Here is a 21,112-nt window from a genome sequence, read left to right as displayed (position 1 = left end):
TTTTTAAAAGACAACATTGGCTCATAACCTTTTTTCTTACCTTGACGTTACCACCTCCAGGTACATGATGAGCATTATCAAGAGAACCGACTTTAGCTTGGGCCTTTTCTTTGAAATCTAGTTTTACACTCTCAATTTTCACACGTCCGCCACCTACGAGGGAAGAATTACCTTGATATAACTATATCTTGCATTTATGGTGATTATTTTCCAAAAATGATTGCAGTAGATAGACTGCTGCAAACCACAAATTTATTAACTTTACCATCCCTCCAACAATATATGTGAATGGAATCTTTTAGAATTTCTAGCCCATATCATTTTGTCAGATGATCCAAGACCATAAAACCCTTCTTATACCATTATATGGATTGCTTCACATATTAATACCTTTCTCCTTTACCCATGTCTAACCTAAGAAATCAGAGGGGCTTTTCTTTTTGGTATAACAAACACTATAAAAATTAGCAAAATGAAAATATCTTATTTGAATCCTTTCTCAAAGTTGGAACATTTAGTCTCTTATTTCTAAGGGACCAAATTAAATTTAAATGAAACTCTTCTTTATTCTTCATGGTAACAGGTTACTTATCCAAAGAAGATTTAGGCTGGAAGTGGTGCACATGTGGGCAATATATTCATTTATAAATGTTCAACATTGAAAGCTTCACTGATGAAATGCGTCAGGAGCTAAGTTGTTTACGACTAGTAAGCTTTAAAAGCCTTCCATTTTAATTCATATATGAAGTGACAGATCATCCTCTCTTTCTTGTGTGGATGCCATAGGACCAATTTGACGCTGACCTTGATCTGATAATATTGAGACAGAGTTTTGACCACGCCATTTTCCCTAATGCTAATCAGTCTAGAACCCTGATCTGCTGATTGTAACAGAGCCACGCTGCACTCCTCAGTGTAGTCTTCCCCGTCTCTACGTCTCTCTCAAGCTCGCAAATATGGAAAGTTCTACACTGGCTAAGTTATTTGTTGTCCTTGAGCTTGTCCTTGACCATTTCTGAGTGTCTGCTGATGTGTTTGACCTGCATAAAAAGTGAAATGAGACTCCTTATTTACTCATCTCCACCTAAGAGATTTGCTTTCACTTTAACAGCAGCTTTGTTTTGAGCACATGCGTTCTTCTGGAAAGCCAGTGGTAACGTAGGTCTCACTTGTTGGTTATGATGTATTTCACAGACTACATATTTCAAAGCTGCTCCAACAAACATGTTAAGTACATAAAGTGCACCTTGCTTGGGAGTTTGATTTTGAAACAAAGCCTGAGGGACTGTATGGAAATATGAAAGAGATTTTGCAATTTTGGAATCTTGTTGCTCATGTATCTCTCTTGTTGCTCATGTATATCTGTAGACAAAGGAGGAAGGTTTGTTAAGGCTTCACAGGTCTCTTAAGCCATGAGGTATTTTTCTCATGCAATATCTAGACATCTATGTTAATACCCAACTGCCTGGCCAGGGACCTCTTGAAATTATATTACACAATTAGATTACATTTTGGAGAAATATCCATTCGTTCTTCTTTTAAGGCTTATAAACTGTATGATGTTATTTAACTCATGCTTAGAGATGTAGTTATCCTTCCCTCAAAATATGCCTCATTTTTTAGAGCGTTATTCTTCCCACATTTTACCTGGCCATATGGGTCTTACTTGTTGGTTGTGATGAGATGAACATGATTCGTAATGATTCATAAAACAGACTTATCTTGGTTAGAGGTTAGAGGATGTTGGACTTTCAACTAGATAAGAACAACTTCTTTGTGATCTTATTTTTGTATTTTTGGTAGCCTCTGATAGAGATCACTTACTTTTCTGATTATATGTTGTGTCAACATAATCTTGCTAAATTTTTGCTAAAATGTCATTTTTTATTGTTGGAGACACTCTGCTCTGTTGCCCAGGATGGAGTGAAGTGACAGGATCATAGCTTACTGCAACCTTGACTTCTTGGGCTCAGGTGATCCTCCCACCTCAGCCCTCTGAGTAGCTAGGACTACAGGTGTGCACTACCACACTCAGCTTATTTTTATTTTTATTGTAGAGATGGAATCTCACTATGAACTGTCTTCTGAGAGGGAAAAATAATAACATATTATTGACCCAAAACATATTCAGAAAAGGAAGCTTAAGAAGTCTATTTCTGATGAAGTCCCTCTAGAAATTCTTATGCAACTGTTAGAGAATCCAGATATCTTAAACTCAGAGATCTATGCCTTTTATTTTTCAAATAATTCTTTCACCCATCAGGAGCAGTAATTGTGAAAGACTATTATCTTTGTCAAGCTTTATAAATGAAGTTGAGAAGAACAGATATTTCAATGTGTGCCTCCAGATGTTTATTTTCTTTATTTTCTCTTTAGATATTCCACATTCCAAAATAATTTTGTGAAAAGGTTGCTGCTGTCAAGGATTATTATGCTGACACTTCTTTATGAATTTAGTCATTGGATTCAGTTATAATAGAAGCAAGAGCTAGATTTAGAAATAGGTGGGAGTCCATGACAACAGCCTTTTATGACCAACAAATCATACACAGAATAGTTCCTTGGCTATATAAATTTTTTTCCGTATATCTAGATCACAGGTGAGTTTGACTAACTATAACCTTACTGTCTAGGTTAAAGAGTGCAGCATTTTCTTCTGTATTCTGAAAGAAAATAGGCAGTGTTGCCAAGTATCCCAGCCATGCTGTTGACACAGCAGTACAAAGTCAATTCAGTGTTTGTACACTTCAGCTGTGGACAGGGGAATTTCGAAGATGTGCAGTATGGGACAACCTTCCTGTTGCCTCATGAAAAACAGAGAAGCTAATTCCATGGCAGCAGTTCTGAAACTGGTAGTGAAGACTTCATAAATATAGTTTGTAACTCTTTGACTTGCTTTATAATCAACACCCATTGACAAAATGAACCCTGATTTCCAGATGTTTTCAATGCATTTATCCATTTTGAAATTTATTCTACCTATCTTTGCTTTTCAACCAATAATTTATTAATAATTTTCTCCTGACTAGCAGAATAATTGTCAGCTAACAGCTCAACTGTTATTATACCTTGTTTCATGGGAAAAAAACCTATTACTTTGTTTTTATGTTAAGATGCCAAACACAGACAGTTAAAACCACTTGCTTTCCTTTTGTTCTCAGGGATAAATGAATTGTGTCAAAATATTCTCAAGAAAATTACAAATTTGACAGTCATCTTTTATTACATATCTATGGAGGTAGAGTTTTTTCTTTGGGACAGGGTCTTGCTCTGTTGCCCAGGCTGGAGTGCAGTGGTGTGATCATAGCTTGCTGCAGCCTCGAACTCCTGAAACTAAGTGATCCTCCTGCCTCAGCCTTCCAAGTAGCTAGGACTACAAGCATGTACCACCATATCTGGCTTATTTTTATTTTTAATTTTTTATTGAGACAGGGGTTTCCCTATGTTGCCGAGTCTGTCTCAAACTCCTGGCCTTAAGCAATCCTCCTGCCTTGGATTCCCGAAGTGCTGGGATTACAGGCATGAGCCAACATGCCCACTCTACAGAGGTAGAATTTAACAAAAACATGTAATACACGATATTCAGGAAAAGTGACTCATAATGTTAGATTCACACTTTAAAGGGAGAAAATCTCCCAGTAAGTATGAATATAAATTCTACTTTAGAGCACTAGTCGCATGAGATATTTTGAAAAACCAAAAGGGGTTCATGGTCAAGTAAGTTGAGGAAACATTGCATTCTGCTGGAGATTCATGGTGTTTACTGACCTAATAAAGAATCTGAGAAATTCACCAGATAAATACATTTCTTCAGCTTTGCAAAGCACAATCCTTATTTTACATAATATAGAAAGCCAATTTTAGGAAAAAAACTTTGGAAATGTTACCTCCATTCAATGTTATTATATATGAATACATGATCTGATGTATTTTATAGACTACATATTTCAAAGGAGCTCCAATAAGCATGTTGAGTACATAAAGATAAATGCACCTTATGTACCTTTTAATTTTTAATTAAACTGTGTCCTCTTCATTGTATGATTGGGTTCACTTTTCCCCAGTGAAGATGCCTTGAAAATTTCAATTTTAGTTTCTATTAATAAAAATGTGAAGTATCTAGATTTTAAAACATCCTTCCAATTAGGTATTTTGCAACAACAACAACAACAACAAATTTTCTCATCCATTTCTTGATTCCAATTAAATATTTCTCAAACTACTAAAAATTATTTATTTACCTGGCCTGTGGCGGATGTTCTTCAGAGAGCCACATTTGGATGTCACATGGCTTAGGTCTATTTTCTTGGTAACAATTTGTACCTATGTGAACCACATAAAACATGCTTAAAATAGTTCAAACATGGACAAAAACCCAAGCTCATACATAAAATCTAGAAACATACCCAAAGTCACAACATGCAACAACATAGCTAGAAACCCAAACTGAAGTACACACACAAACACAGGAAGACATATTTTTCCATATATTCTCCCACATGTTTGGATTGGAAAGAACCCAAGTGAAAGAAAAACCCTAGAATAGAAGATTTTATTAGTTGAAAGCAGATTATGACACAGGAGGATAGAAACATATTAACAAGGCAAGCTTCCACTCAGAGAACTAAGCAACACTGCGTTAAACCTTTCCATAAGCAAAGAGCCAAGAGAAGAGATGCATTATTCTTTATAAAGTGATTTTTTACATAAAAGTGACCAATGTTGCTCATAGTTACAAGAAGACCAACATTGTTTTAAGATACAAGAAGTTCTGAACGTGCTTTTCTAAGTTGTTATTACATTGTCATATGTTAGCTAGATGAAATTTTTCTTTCATACCAAATTATAAAATGATAGCAACATGTTTTTTCTTCTCTGTGTTTTACTGAAAATATTTCCTCTCCCAATATTTGAAGCAGTGCTTCTCCAAGTTTGGTCCATTGTCATCTGCACGAGAGTACTTGGGAATTACTGAATCACAGGCATCATGAGGACAGGGCCAGGATGTCTGCATATTTAAACAAGGGATTCTTTCCTAGAGGAAAATTTAAGACTATTGTTTTGGGAGATAAAGCTCCTCTACTTACTTTAAGATCGTTAATTATCCTAGTTTATCCTTTTCCACTTAGGTGTTTTGTCCAGCAGCACCTGTGTAAAGGATAGCTGGGTTCATCCTCTGATATCCTCAAGTAATTACCAGGTCTGGGGCTACTTTTATGAAAGTACCACATGGTATATACTTATAGTCTGGGGAATAAGGAAGAGTGGCAACCACATAAATGTAAAGATTAACCCTGAGGCTTAGCCTAGCATACTTGAAGGGGGCCAGCAAACATTGCTATGGACTTTCAATGACAGTGACAGTTTTATGCTCAGTGAAGCTACTTTGATTATCAGGCAACAGCTGCTTGTAGAAGGCACTTGCTTCTCTCTCTCTCTCTCTCTCTCTCTCTCTCACTCTCTCTTTCACTGCTTGATTCTACTTCTGCCCAGTTGGGAAGCAAGTAGCCAAGAGTTAATAGACAGGTGAGATTCTAGATTCAACGCCTTGTAAATTACTTGAGTCACGGATGATCAGAAACTGAAGTTCAAAGAGATAGGATCTGTAGGATACAGTTAGCCTGATCACCTTTGAAAAACTATTCTTATTTTATAAAGAACCATCCTTCCTTTAGCTTGAGATTGTCTGACCATTTCAACTCTGCCTCAACCACACTTAAAAAACATGGAATCATCGTTCCTTTCCTCTCACAGGATATTATTTACACTAAATGAAAGAGACAGGAAAAAAAATCCCATCAAACTAAAGTGTACACTGGACTTGAATCCTTTCACTTTGAATTATAGATGAACCATGCTCCACTAGTTTTGTATTATTCTAAATGATATCCTTACTTTCATGAATAATGAACCACTGAAGATTGACATTACATACTTTGGGCATTTACAAGTATATCAGTCTTTGCCTCATGGGTAATTTATATGGAGCTAGAAAAATATGTGCCCAGCTGACTTTTGCAGTGGAGTAGAAACAACGTGAGAAAATACATTGAAGACAAGAAGGCCAGCAACAAAGTTGGCAAGTGAAGTGGTTTTGCCATTCTCCAGAAAACCATGGTGCATTCCATCGAGGTTTTCTTTCCCAAATCAAAGCAAGAAATTCCCTGATGATCTTACAGGGAAGGATGGGAAGTCCATCACTGAAAATGCAAGACTACAAGCTATCATACCAGGGAGACATGTGGAACAGCAGTGAGAAAGGAGCAGTGTGTTGGAAAGAGGTGGGAAAGAAGGCAGGGTGCTGGCTGTGCAGGTGGCTCCACGCAGTCAGGACAGCTTTCTAACAGGCGCTTCTACTTACATTTCCGCCCCCAGCCGAATGTTTGATGTTATCCTTGGAACCACATCTGGACTGAACTTTGCTAAAATCGATCTTCTTGTTTAAAATCCTAACCTAAAAGGAATTGGAGGTAACTTCACTGTGCACTTTTCTATCAAGATGCTGGATAAGGGGAACCAGAATGGGTAGCATCAAAGAGGCTTTAAATTCCCTTCCACCTACACATTCATTTAAGAGAAATCTCACTCTGGAACTGAAGAACAGTTCTGTCATGTAAATCTGAGCCCCTATTCTTCTGCACCCCCACAGGTCAAACGCAAGAGAGGCTTCGAAATCACACTGTACTTAGGTATGATCTGGAAACAGTTGTACGGATTGAAAAATAAAACTTGAATCATCTGTGATGGGGAGGCTACCAATGTTGTCAGCAACACTGGGACTCAGGCTCACTCTAGGTAAGGGTCAATAGTGGTTAACACTAAATCTCATTCAGCACAGGACCCTAGAGGATATGCCATTCCCTCACCCCATCAGAGTCAGCCATCACAATTATTGTACACTTGACTTTTGTTGGTCCATACAGCACAAATGGGGCTCACACATGGTGAATCTTCTACATCAGAGTTCTCATTCATCTAGGGTAAGAACCCCCGGTTTCCCAGGAGGGTCAACAAAGAAAGTTTGGGTTTCACAATTCCCTTGCAGGTTTGGTTCAGTAGCCTCCTGAAGGCCCCTTTCTGGCAACTGCTCAAGAGCAGTCATTTTCCATTAATGATCATATGGAAGCATTTTTTTTTCCATTTTTAGAGGCAAGAAAACCCATGCCCGTTGGTTAGCTGACTTGTAACTAGGTCATATAGACATAGGTCAGGCCTTGATGGAGGCCAGCAGATTTGAGGTTAGGTGTTTTATTTGTATTTTTGAGAAGTCAAACATTCATCTTGAAGACAACAGCAGATCCAGATCTGGAAGGACATTACTCTGGTTTAATGTACAACGTTACAACTTTCATGACTTATTTCATATGTCTTTTGAACCTTGCATCTTTTGGAGGACAAAAAAGCAATGTAAGCATGGAAAGAAAGCTTTATTGTGTTATTGTTATTTGTTCATTTTGTTTTACTTTGGTTACTTCTACTCTCTTCTCTTCCCCACCTCTGCAATAGTTAAAGAAAAAAAAAAAACATTTTCAATGCTTTAGGGGACAGTTTATCCTCTTATTAAAAAACTCTAAATAAATTTACCCTAGATACACAACCATCTGCAAGAATATTAACACATCTTTTGGTATTTCCAAAAAAGAATAAAAAATTCGAAAAGACATTGAATCTTGACTATTTTTGAGGCAAAGCTTAATTCACAGTGCCTGCCTAACATTGACAAGATAGCTTGTCCCTTGCAGGGAAATATCATTGACAACTCTCATCAGCAACCCACGGGGAGAGCCTCTTGTCAAAATTTGAATTCAGAAGACAGAATTATTGGGCTACTCTTTAGGGCATAATAAAAGTTGTGACTTAAACAGGGTTGAAGATATTCACAGAGTCTGTATCTAACAATAAATGTAGTTGCACTATAAACGTTTCACATAAGATGGAGATAGTTTTAAACCAATAAAGACCATTACATGTAAAACCTCATAGAGAAATTATTTTCTGAAGTTGAAGGCAAATCATTTTATTTATGGCCATATCACCATAAATGTACCCATTCCCATCTAGTCTTGGAATTTAAGCAGGGTCGGGCTTGATTAGTACTTGGATGGGAGAAAGCAAATAATTTTGACTTATTATTTCTAATAATAATACTTTAAAGGATTCTCAATAAATATCTAATTATTTTGGCAATGACATAGACATGATGTGAGCTATTTTACTAATCCTTGAGAATATACAGGATTTCATACTACGTTTAAAAATTTAATTTACAGATCATTAGAGTACCAATCTAGTGACTCATTGCCAAGTGATCACAAGCCAAACATGAAATCTGATTCACTTGTTACAAAATTGGAAATTCTAAATTCAGTTGCATAAATCTGTTTGACATTAACATTTAATCAACTGTTTGACCATTTTTATGATTTCCAAAACAAATGAGTCAATCCTAAATGATCACATTGCCAGCATTATTGAGAGATTATTTAGAATCTTAAAGTCCTACAACTTAAAATTTGACTTCTGTTGATTTTACCCAGATTTTCTAGAAAATCACAGATATTCTATCAAAAAAACCTGCTTGCCTCTCTTGCAGGTAGACTTTCTCCACCTATGTCTGCTCAACTTGTAATATGAAGCAATCCTATCCTTTCACATGCATTACTGGCACTTTCTTTACACATTTCCATATTGCAATAGGTTTATATTATATATTTTTTGTCTAAAATGAGGTGAATTATGACAGAATAAATGTAACTGCCTCTCCAGACCTTTGTTTTCCATCGCGCTTAATGGTAGGGTAGGAAGAAGCATAAACCTCTTTGGATAATGGACACTGAGTGCTTATGAAGAGTTACACTCTAGTTTGACAACTTGCACCTGAACGTTTGCCTATTCCATGTGACTCATATTTATGCCGGAGCAAATGTACAAATTACTTCACACCAAAGATCTCTAGGGTCAAATTACAAATAATTAGCATCTTAGAGTTCATCTCCTTCCTGCTGTGAAGGAGAAGGCCATATTCTAGATCAGCTTTAAAATAAACCAAAAGACAAAAAACAAACGAACAAAAAAAACAACAAGAGTTATAGTTTTAACTCTGGGTTCTATGGATACATCTAAATAAATATTTATTTCTTTGGGAAGGGATTTTCAGTTTTAGAAAAACATTTGTTTTCCTAAAAACCTATGTCAAGGGAAAATTATTTTAACATCTTAGAGATTGTCTAGAAAAAAAATTAACTTCTATTTAACGAAAAAACTAATTTTCTGTGCTCATGATATGAAGGAAAAAATCTGAATAATAATTGTTCAAAATTTTCTCTAAATCACATTTTAATCTCTGCCAATTTATTTCAAGAAGTTTTTTTTTTTTTTTTTTTTTTGAGACAGTCTCGCTCTGTTGCCCAGGCTGGAGTGCGGTGGTGCGATCTCGGCTCACTGCAAGCTCCGCCTCCCGGGTTCACGCCATTCTCCTGCCTCAGCTTCCTGAGAAGCTGGGACTACAGGCGCCCGCCCCCACGCCCAGCTAATTTTTTGTATTTTTGGTAGAGATGACGTTTCACCGTGTTAGCCAGGATGGTCTCCATCTCCTGACCTCGTGATCTACTCGCCTCAGCCTCCCAAAGTGCTGGGATTACAGGCGTAAGCTGCTGTGCCCGGCCTATTTCAAGTAAAATTTTTACTTACACTATTAATACAAAGTAGGGTATTTGAAAGAGTGTGACAATCTTTTTTTCTACATACTTTATAGCAGTGAAAAGTAGATTAATCAAGTGGGTCATCTTCCTATAGCTCTCCCCTATTCAAAATTCCCCCAAGCGCTCTATTTCTTATTAAATACATCAAAACTTCTTAGTGAGGCAGCCACAGGCCTCAGCAATTCCGATTCTTCAGACTTCTCTGTTACTTTACATTTTGGCCAGACTCTGTTACATTCTATACTTTAAGGACTGTGTTTACATTTAAAGTTCATCCCTGTGTTTTGTTATTATCTCTCCCTAGGGTGCTCTCATTCTAAGTTGAGTCTGTAACAGATTATTCTTCAAGGTTTGGTGCAATTAATACCTCCAGTGGGAGCTTGCAAAAAAGGATTTTAGTCTCAGGAAATTTATGCAAACATTGGTGATTTATTTGCACAAATAGTTGGCTTTCCATTCACATAAGGGTCATATAGCATGAAGAGTTGTATAAGCATAGGTTAATGACATAAAATTCATCAGAATTGCTTTATTTTAATTTTGACTAATTCTTTCTATTCTTCCACTATGATAGAGAAGAATATTGTAATTTCTTTCTGGATATTCTTTGTGTGACTTTAGTTGGATTTTATCACAATGGTTTAATTGAAGTGATCTGCCACAGTGCTCTCTCTCTCTGCATATATTTAACCATTCCTTTCAATACATTAACACCTGTTCCCCTAAAACAGGGTTGCTCTAGGAAAGGATTGAAACAGAAAATGCAGGATATGCCTGCAGACAAGAAAAAAAAATCTCTAAGAAACATGTAAAATGAAAGAAAATACATTCTCAATGCACAGTTTTTAGTAAAACAATTTGTAAGTTGGAGGCATTCATCCCAATGTCAACTCGAATTTCTTGAGCAATGAGATTTTGATTTTTTTTAAAATTGACACTCTATGACACTGCTCTCTTTAGCAAAAGACCCACACGCCAGCTCAAGGTGGTGAGATGTGGAGGGTGACTAGGAGTCAAGTAATTTGGATTTGTCTAGATCCCCTCAGGCATCCATTAGGTATGAACCTAGGTTGCAATACCATTTCTCTTTTCCTCCATCTAAGTTGTATCAGAAAGAATGCTTTTGAGAAAGGGGAGTGAACAGTGGCACTCAACTGACTTCCCTTTAACCTTGCAAGGGATTAAATTTTTCCTTTGGGTTTCCCTCATTTCTCAGGATGACATAAAATTAAGCCCTCCTTTGTTCTTGCATTATGAAAATATTCTCTTTCAAAAGTATTTTTTATTTCATCATATTCATTTTAATGAAAACTATCTGGCCTCTGTAAAATCCTCAGGTATCCTATACTAAAACAAACTATGACTACATCAGATAGTCCTGAAGATTGAAAGTTCTCTGGCACACATGATGTTCTTCAGCGATTCATCTGTTAAAAACTTTGCACTCTGGTTAAAATGTATACAAATATTATAATCAGAATTTTAACCATCCCTGCCTACATTGAACAATAGTTTCTTTAAAATTCTTTATATCCAATATAAACAATATGTATATTTAAATACACATTTAGGAAGAAATAACAGTTTATGTCAAAATGCACAATTCCACAAAACTCTAAAAGAAAAGTTGGAGAGACCAATTTTCCTATGCAAGCTGTGTCACATGGCACAGAAAGCAGAACCACACTGAAAAACCTTGGGTGAATGGATAATGCTGAATAATTGGGAAAGAACGTTTTAGTGGAATAGACATTAATGAGTTTAGTCACTAGACCCATCATTAAGTATTTGTAAGTGGTCTCTCAATGGGCGCTGGAAGAAACATTATGAGTACAACAGTCATTGTGATTCATGAAAATGAACAGCTAATGAACTTTTTCAAATTTGTATACTATAATTTTTTGACATTAAAGTTTGTTCTTGTTTAAATTTTTAAGAAATTCTAAGGAATAGTGGGCCAAATCAGTGAAGAAAATAACTTTTAAATACTCTGCTCAGTTATCTGAAAATAACCTCATTAGTTCCTATGTCTTTGTTTGGCTTGTGAATGAACAGTAGATAAAAAGGCTCAACAGGCCTCAACTTTGCAAACCCAAAGTGGTAATTTTCTCACAATTTTTAAAAATTAATATTTACTCAACCTAACTCAAAACCTTTTCATTACTCCACAAAAGACATTTGAATTATAGTTACAAAATTCTATTGCATAAAGACAGAGTCCTGATCTCAGGGAGCTTTCACTCTGATATAATGATGACTTTGTTATCAAAAAAACAAAACAAACAAAAGCCTTGTAATAAATTTCTTCATGCTGGGTTGACCAATAGTATTTTTAAAAGTTCATAGGGTATTTTATGACTCCTCTTATTTAGCGCTTATTGTAGCTCTCAGAAGATGGAAAGAAATGGCTTGGAAAAAACTTAAAATTAAATAAGGGGAAGACATTAGAGGAGGACAAGAAACAAAACAAAAAGCAAAAAACCTCCCTTTTGCCTAGGTTGCAGAGACCATGCCTCATTGTCTCCCATTCCTCTTTTGTCATTTAGTGCCCAGCAATCTTAATAAATGTTTGATGAAAGAATAAATATGCGAAAGAGAAAAAAAACTCATTGTAATCTTTCTCTCTTCATCTTATATGTTATAAACATGCTTACATGTTAATCGCACCCAGTAGACGTTCACAGTGGTAACCATTACTATAATTTCATACAATGAGGGAAAATCCTGTTTCACTATAATTTATTAGTTGCTTTCAGACTTAATCCATTTTCTTAAATATAAAATTGAAAGTAAACTATGTAATTAGCATTTAAAGGGCCTAAAAATGATCCGAGGGTAACAATATGGTTTGGATTTGTGTCCCTGCCCAAATCTCATGTTGAATTGGAGGAGGGACCTGGTAGGAGGTGATTGGATCATGGGGACAGATTTCCCTCTTGCTATTCTAGTGACAGTGAGTGAGTTCTCACAAGATCTGATGATTTAAAAGTGTGTGGAACTGCTTCCCCTTAAAGCAGGCACCTTCTTCACATGGTGGCAGGAGAGAGAGTGGAAGTTTGTATTCTGCAATGATTTTAAGTTTCCTGAGGCCTCTCAGTCATGCTCCCTGTTAAGCCTGAGGAACTGTGAGTCAATTAAACCTCTTCATAAATTACCCAGTCTTGGGTAGCTCTTGATAGCAATGTGAGAACAGACTAATACAGATAATGCCTAAAACTTTATAAGAATATATTTAAAAAGATTCCACCTCACATTTGACTAATTTTATTTCCTTCTTCCTCCCTCTCTATGGCTCCTTCTTCCCTCGTTACACCTGTCTTCTATTTCAGAAACACAGCTCTTTTACTCAATTTCAGCTTGCCCTTGTGGTACAAACACATATGGAATCTATTAGAATACCTAAATGAATGTTTTTTTGATGAGCTGTAATGCATAACTACTATCATGCTCCAAGTAGTATCATGTATGTGAGAGTTTAAAATGACTTAAGAGTCTATTTAAATGAAATGGTGCAATATACAAAAACAAGCATGATTTTGTTGCTTCCGGTCTACAGATAAGGACAAAAAAAAATCAGTACCAAAGGTAATGCAATACTTTAATAGAAGAGCTGGACCACTAACTCAGCTTTTAAATCCAATATTCTATTTGATGTATAATTTTTCAATATTCTTTTAGACCAGGGGTGACCAATCTTTTGGTTTCCCTGGGTCACATTGGAAGAAAAAGAATTGTCTTGAGCCACATATAAAATACACTAAAACCAATAATAGCAGATGAGCTAAAAAAATCACAGAAAACCTCAAAACGTTTTTAAAAAGTTTATGAATTTGTGTTGGGCCACATTCAAAGTCATCCTGTGCCACATGTAGCCCCCAGGGCCACAGGTTGGATAAGCTTCGTTTAGACAAACACAGAAAGTTTCTTTGGATAATAATTGTCATGACATAAAACATTCATAATCATTCAACAGTGTCACTAAAATAATGCACCTCCCCATGAATATGGCATAATACATTCATTCAATTTTCATTGCATAAATATTTATTGAGCACCTACTATGTATGGGACATTATGGACAAAATGGACCTCATCTCTGACTTCATGGAGCTTATGGTCTAGTAAGTGAAACAAGATAGATATTAAATAACTAATTATACAATGGAATATTTAATGAAAAATGTGGTGAGAAAGTTTGGTTACAATATAGAGAGTACATCAGATAGAGCAAACAACAGATGTAGGGAAACCAAAAATTAATTACCATTGTGGCAATATCAACAAGAGATCATGTATTCTGCTTAGGCTAAGATAGTGCAGAACAGACTGAGTGACGTGGGCAGATTTAAGAGCTATTCAGGGCACAAAATCATTAGCACTTAAAGATGGTTAGGATATGGGATGAGAGAAAGTGAGAGGAAAAGTTGACTCTTAGATTTTTGGTTTAGCAATATAAAAGTTCTGTTATTTGAACAGATGTAATAATACTAAAAAAAATGTAATAATAGCATAAACTTTCTACACTCAAAGATGTTTGTGGCATCAGTCACACTGATGTCCTTGCTGTTCCTAGAACATGTGAGGCCTGCTTCTACCTCAGGGTCTTTGGATGTGTGGCTGCCTTTGCCTGAAAGGCTCATTACCTAGTTATTCATATGGCTTACTCCTTTACTTCCTTGGAGCTTCTATTCAAATATCACCTTCTCAAGCCTTTCCTAGTCATCCTATCAGAAATGCAATTTCCTCTTAACATATCCTGAACCTCTTTCTTATCTTTATTTTTATCCTTCATACTTAGCACTTTTTTACATATTTTTCTTATATCACTTTTTTTTTTGGCTCACCTTTCCTCCTAGAATGTAAATTTCATGATGTCAAGAATTTAAGAAATCTGTTTTGTTCATTGTTACATTTCAGTATGTAGAACATAGCATGGTGTAGTAGGTGCTCAATAAATATTTGTTGACTCAATGGTCAAGTAAAGAAAGGTAAAACTTTGTATTTCTGGAGTTACCAAAGAAATAGAAGACAACTCCCCATGTTATTTTTAAGATGCCAAGATTGATACTATAATTACAATATTTCATAATTGATTCTTTATATTATCCATAGAAATTAAAAAGCTAACTAGTTTCTATTTTAAAACCTTAATTTTTAGAATTACTTAAAAAATAACTTGTGAATTATAGGAGAAAACAAAAAATATGATAAAAATGCAACACACCTTTCCAAATTTAATGTAGTGTATTAATATAACATGTATTTTAATTGTGTATCAATATAACATGGTATTTGCATTAAATAATTTCATGAAAATATTATAAAAGTTCAGAAGCTTCAAATTTCAATCCTGATGTGATAAAAAAACTTTGGCATGGAAAGCACTGTTAAATAGAATTACCATTTATTTTCATGTTATGAAATGAAACGTAAAGCAAACAAAAAAGACTAAGGTATACAAAATTACATACTTGCACACGAGTGACTAATTATTCATTAAAGACAAAGTATAGACTCTGACTTCATAGCTCAGCCATGGAAGGATGATATTTAATGCCCTATATGCAAGATGCGGGTAATGTGAGAACTTCTGTTTCTTACTCTGTGAAAATGTGAGGGTTGGATTAGAAGGAGATGGATATCTCTGATGTCTAATATCCTTTAGTTTAATAGATCCATATAGAATGGAGATATAGAAACTAAGACTGCTTTATTTCTAGAATGTAATGGTATGTTTTACAGGTTCTCGTTTAATAGATTTATCTAAATAAGCATTTTAAAAAGATGGCAGGGCAATGCTGATTGGGAAAGCAATACGCTGACAAATTTTACAAAGTTCTTTATAAAAGGGTGAGTACAGTTTTTTCTTTAAAAAGGAGTGACTTGCATGATGATGCCATCATTTGTAGCCTAGCTAACCTGAAAATGACTGACTGTAGCCATTAATGAAGCAAAAGCACATAATTCAGAGGCAATCAATCAGATCCACAGACATGGCCTTGCAGAGATCATGCTCTAATTATCCTATCCAATGACCAGTAAATGAAGACAACATCTGTGAAGCCACTTCTTTAGTAACTTTCAATTATTACAAGGGCATATAACTTGTGCTTTTTAAATTTTATTTATCTATTTTTTTTTTTTTTTTGAGATAGAGTTCCATTCTTGTTGCCCAGGCTGGAGTGCAATGGCGTGGTCTTGGCTCACTGCAACCTCCGCCTCCCGGGTTCAAGCGATTCTCATACCTCAGCCTCCCAAGTAGTTGGGATTACAGGTGCCCGCCAACACGCCTGGCTTTTTTTTTTTTTTTTTTTTTTTTGTATTTTTAGTAGGGACGGGGTTTCACCATGTTGGCCAGGCTGGTCTCGAACTCCTAGCCTCAGGTGATCCACCCACCTTGGCCTCCCAAAGTGCTGGGATTACAGGCATGAGCCACTGCACACCTGGCCAACTTGTACTTTTTATACTCATCTTCATAAGGCCAATGGAGAAAAACAAGATATCTGTCAAAACATATAGGAGCATTCCATATAAATCCAAGTAACTATTTTAAAATCTGATTATTAGATAGAAAAGGTAAAAAGCACTATTCCTTGAGTTGTTGCCTAAATTTTTTTATGCTACATGTTTAGAGAAATTGCTTGTTTTCCTACCTTTGTTTAACTGAAGCAGCTGTGTTCTTCAAAAGCTAACATTATTTATTCTAAAACTTAGATTTAATGTAGATTGGGGAGCTAACTACACAGAACAGCTTCAAATTAATACACTTAATAAGATAGTCTTCCCTATGCCTTGAGTTAAATCAATCAAGCTAATTGTCTACACTGAATCCATGATTGCCCATATTCTTTCCAATGGAATGAATTTGTTTTCACTGAAAAGATTAGCTTTATTGCCTTCTGTAAAGCTCCTTGTATCTTCAGCTAGCTTATCTATTCCATTAGGCATTGACTTGCCTCACTGAGCTGAGACCCTCTGCCAACAGAAATTGGTCCTTAACAGAAGAGATAACTGCTGTAAGCACAAAACCTCTACAAACAGAAGGACAATAAATGTTCAAACTGGAGGCAAATAATTTGGGAAGCTGTTGAGTTCCTAAGATGCATATATCTTTATTATAGATTTCCTCTCCCAATTCTTAGAGATTGCACACATTTTAAAACCCCAATAGACTGGGCGCAGTGGCTCAAGCCTGTAATCCCAGCACTTTGGGAGGCTGAGGCAGGCGGATCACTAGGTCAAGAGATTAAGGCCAGCCTGGCCAACATGGTGAAACCCCGTCTCTACCAAAAATACAAAAATTAGCTGGGCGTGGTGGCACACGCCTGTAGTCCCAGCTACCCAGGAGACTGAGGCAGGAGAATCACTTGAACACAGGAGGCAGAGGTTGCAGTGAGCCGAGATTGCGCCACTGCAGTCCAGCCTGGAGACAGAGAGAGACTCCATCTCAAAAGCAACAACAACAACAACAACAACAACAAAAAACACACAAAAATATCCCAATAATAAAGTTGTCATAATTAAATCATTTGTATACAACCTAATGGCTTCAAATGTTACCACAATAGACCCTGTGCAGAGGAATTAAAAGTTACATCTTCAAATTTACTCCCATCTTCATTAATAAGAATTGCATGAATATTTTTCTCAGTTCCTAGAGACCATCTATCACTATTACAAAACCTGGCCCCTGAAGAAAGCATAGCTCTTGATCTGTCTTTTGAAATATTTCTGAGTTGGCCACTATCCATTCAAATGCCTTAGGAAAATCAATTTACAATTGAGAACAATGTGCTAGTGGTTTCAATGTCTTCAACAGTGTGCATGTATTGATGCTCAATCATCTAATAAAGGGTCTTTAACATGTCATTTTGATAATTTCAAACAAGCCCTAAAATACTTTTCCTTCAGTCGTTCTATAAGATCTCCAGTTTTACATGTATGGAAGAAACCTCTCCTCACTCCCTGTATCTGAGATCACACACTGTAGGGAGACTTTTAAGGAGATAGTGCTGAAGAGTTGAATGATAGGTTTTTCCTACACAGACAGTTCTATTGCAATGTGCTATTATTTCCCAATTCATTTTACTCTTTAATTTAAGTGAATTTATACCATCTATCACAAAATAGAAGGCAGATATCTTTCATCTGGTTCTTATCTTGGTGAGGAAATACTTCCTACTTCTGCAAAAAGTCACCTCATAACTCCACTGTTGTGGATTTTTTCCAAAGTCGTCATTGCTGAACTAGGATAATCGTGTAGCAGGTATAACACTTGCCTGATGAAAAAACAGATTTGCTTCAAATGACACTGTGATTTTGAAGTTATTTTTGTTCTTTCAGTAATTTTTGTGTCATATGTATTTACTAGCCCTTAACCACCATAATCTCTAGGGAAGTTTTAGTTCAGCTCAAAACTATAAGATATTTTGTGTCAATTTTATGAATTACCAAATATAGTAGAAGTCAATTTAAATAAGACATAAAAATACTCAAAACCAGATATGATAAAGAATCAGAAAAAGAAAACAGACATCTTCACGTTTTTTGGATTGATTGAATCTTAGAAGTTCCTGCAAAGCTGAGGCTAAAACCATTCTTTGTGCCTATCTTAAGGAGTCCTTCGAAGAAAAACATATAAAATTTCGATGTCAACTTAAAATAATAATTTTCTCTTCTAACTACCTTTTTAGTTTCAAAAAAATATCTTGGAGATAATTTGTATTTCCTTGTGATTCTAAGAGGAAACAAATTATTTTAAGTACCAATGCTTTCCAGAATATAAGTAAGTAAACCCCATATCTAGTTAAGGAGAGTAACAGGACATGGGAATATTTATTTTAAAAGAACTGATTTTAAATATATGTAATAGTTACTCTATTTTAGAGGAGAGCTTGTCCAAGGCTAAAATGCAGAACTTTCCTAATGGTACTAAATTGATTTTATTCACCTTATGCTTTTAAATTATTTATGTATAAATATAAAGATGATGCAACATTTGAATATTTCCAAAAAGCTCAAAATATTTCCTTCTCTTGGATGTGCAAAACGCTGGTGAATGCAAGAATAGTTTGAGTTTTTTAGGAATTATAGGCTTATAATTCTACTTTTTGCTTAAAAATGTTTCTTGTAGCTTCTAGTTTTCATAGCATCTGTCTATGAAAAAGTATCTTTCTACGACTCTATTATTACAGAATGTCATCTTTGTTCTGAAAAGGCATATTGACCTCTCCCCTCCTGCCCCATTGGTTGATTTTTCTTAACTCTTTGGGCTTTCCTGAACAGAGCCATAATGAGACAGCACAGAAGTTTGTTGCTAAATGAAAGAGCAACACTGAATTTTTGCTTTATTGCTGAGTAGGAGTGCCTGATAGCTTTACATTTTGGCAAGATCTTTTGTCTAAACTTGCCTGAAAATAGATTTTCTTTGGCATGAAGGAGGGATACCAGAAAGCAGTGGCACAAAACACAAGAGAAAAGAAAAAGAGTGGCAGAAAAAAATATTGACGTTAAAAAGAAAAGACTTTCTTGGAATATTGAAAGGGCACTATAAGTTTGTTTATGTACAAAGTTACTGTTTTTATCTTTCTTTCAAAAAAGGATGTTGTTTTATATCTCTTCAATGACAAAAGTTAAACTATCCTGAATATATCAATATTATGAGATAAACATTAAATAATATTTGTATTATTTCCTTCCAGGCTAATTGCTTTGTCCAAACATATAGCGTATAAGCAAGGTTCACGTCAAGACAGAACTCAAAGTACCCTGGTTTGAAAAGATATGAATGTTTGCTCTGGGGAGCTGAAGAGTTAGTAAGTAAGCTTTACTAATAGCTCTATTTAATACAATTAATCTTGAGTAGAAGTTCAAAGTCTACAATTTTATTCATCAGAACCATGTGTCTTTTATTATCAACACGAATACCTGCCCTTTGCAACATTTAGGCAATAGTAACCAGAATTGAAACTCGGTGAAACATCCTTATTTTGGAGTAAACATGAGGGAATGGTAGAAAATGTCATAGGAAATCCTTCGGAAATAAAGAAGGAGATAAAATTGGAATCAGTAAAAGATAGCCAAATGAGCTCATGGTCAGAATCTAATATAGAAAACTCAATTTTATGTCAGAAATATAACTTTAATCTCAAGTTAAAAAACATAAAGCAATAGAGATACATTCAGAAAAAAAATGTTAGTCAATCAACTAAAAGTTGGTAAAATTTTTTACCCAAGAATAAACAGAAGGAATGAGCACGTTATGTGATTTTCATTATATTTCAGATGCTATCTTCCTAAAGTCCAAACTCTTAGCAATAAATTGCAACCAGTAGCTCTTTAACACATCTGCTTCCCTTTTAAGAACTGTTAGTTTTCAACATGAAGAAGACAAGGTAATAATTATTTCTGGCAGCAAATATGTGTTCATGCAATTCTTACCTGCCCCCCTTTAGGCTGGTATTTGATGTTGTCCGTTGATCCGATTTTGGATTTGACATTCTTCAGGTCTGGCAGTGGTTGGTTTATAAGCCGAAGCTGTTTGGGAGTCGCAGGAGATTTTGGAGGAGTACGTATGATGGCGACCTTCTTCTCACTCGGCACCAAGATGGCAGACTTGGGCGTTCCTGGTGTGTGAGGGGTCCTGGGATAGCTAGGGGTTCCAGGAGTGCCTGGTGTGCGTGAAGAATAACTTGGTGGGGTGCCAGGAGTGATGGCAGTAGACCCAGGGGTAGTGGGTGTTGAGGTACCACTTTTTCCTGCTCTGCGAATTGGCTCTGACCCTGTATTAACAAGCAAGACCAAAACCAAACCAGAGTCAGACAATTCTCCTCAAAACATCCCTCTTCCCATAGATTGTTAGAAGTCATAATATGTTTCATTTCTAAGGTATTTAGAAACAATTATTGTAATGATCACTATAGTGCTCAAGAAGCTGAGAGTCTCGTTTCTGAAATCAGGTGCATAACTCAGTGGCATTCTTTTGAACACGCATTGCTATCAACACAAAGAAAAAAACCTGATTTTTTTCTGATTTGTTCTCCTTAATTTTCATTATAAATGTGTCAAAAACTATTTTCTACTTGTGTGACTATTAAGGCATATGGATCTGCCTTTAGTTGGAAAAGAATTTACTCTTAGTGTCGTATGCAGACCCATATTTACTGAAGATTCCTTGAATGATATGTAGATCATTCATTCCTCTATGTAGTAAATTCATTCTGGGATCCAGGTGAACATACAATATAGAACCACGTATTTAGGACACATAGTTTCGGTCCGTATAGAAAGGTCTGCATTTCAATATTCTATCCTTATATTGAGGAACACTATGAGGTATATAAATGTGTTTATGGAAGCTGTCAGACATTGCTCTACTATATCATGTATTCTTTTCATAAGGAAAATCATCT

The 21,112-nt window shown here is 35.7% G+C and overlaps 1 protein-coding gene across 26 annotated transcripts in view; it reads right to left on the bottom strand.

Moving 5' to 3' along the window:
* MAP2 (microtubule associated protein 2) overlaps window positions 1-21,112 on the bottom strand; it is a 306,179-nt gene that overhangs the window by 4,113 nt on the left and 280,954 nt on the right. For 21 of the 26 annotated variants that reach the window (XM_009182940.4, XM_009182939.4, XM_009182943.4 and 18 more), the window contains 4 exons: window positions 20,142-20,482; window positions 6,362-6,454; window positions 4,242-4,323; window positions 41-153 (listed from right to left, as the gene is read on the bottom strand). In XM_009182940.4, coding sequence (XP_009181204.1) covers window positions 41-153; window positions 4,242-4,323; window positions 6,362-6,454; window positions 20,142-20,482 — 629 coding nt within the window. The remainder of the gene's footprint in view (window positions 1-40; window positions 154-4,241; window positions 4,324-6,361; window positions 6,455-20,141; window positions 20,483-21,112) is intronic. The other 5 variants (XM_009182948.4, XM_009182956.4, XM_009182959.4 and 2 more) reach the window with 1 other exon arrangement.

Source organism: Papio anubis, chromosome 10 (genome assembly GCF_008728515.1).
Source record: "Papio anubis isolate 15944 chromosome 10, Panubis1.0, whole genome shotgun sequence".
NCBI lineage: Eukaryota > Metazoa > Chordata > Mammalia > Primates > Cercopithecidae > Papio > Papio anubis.
The sequence above is the reverse complement of the archived record's forward strand: the minus strand, read 5'-3'. Positions and strand labels throughout refer to the sequence as shown.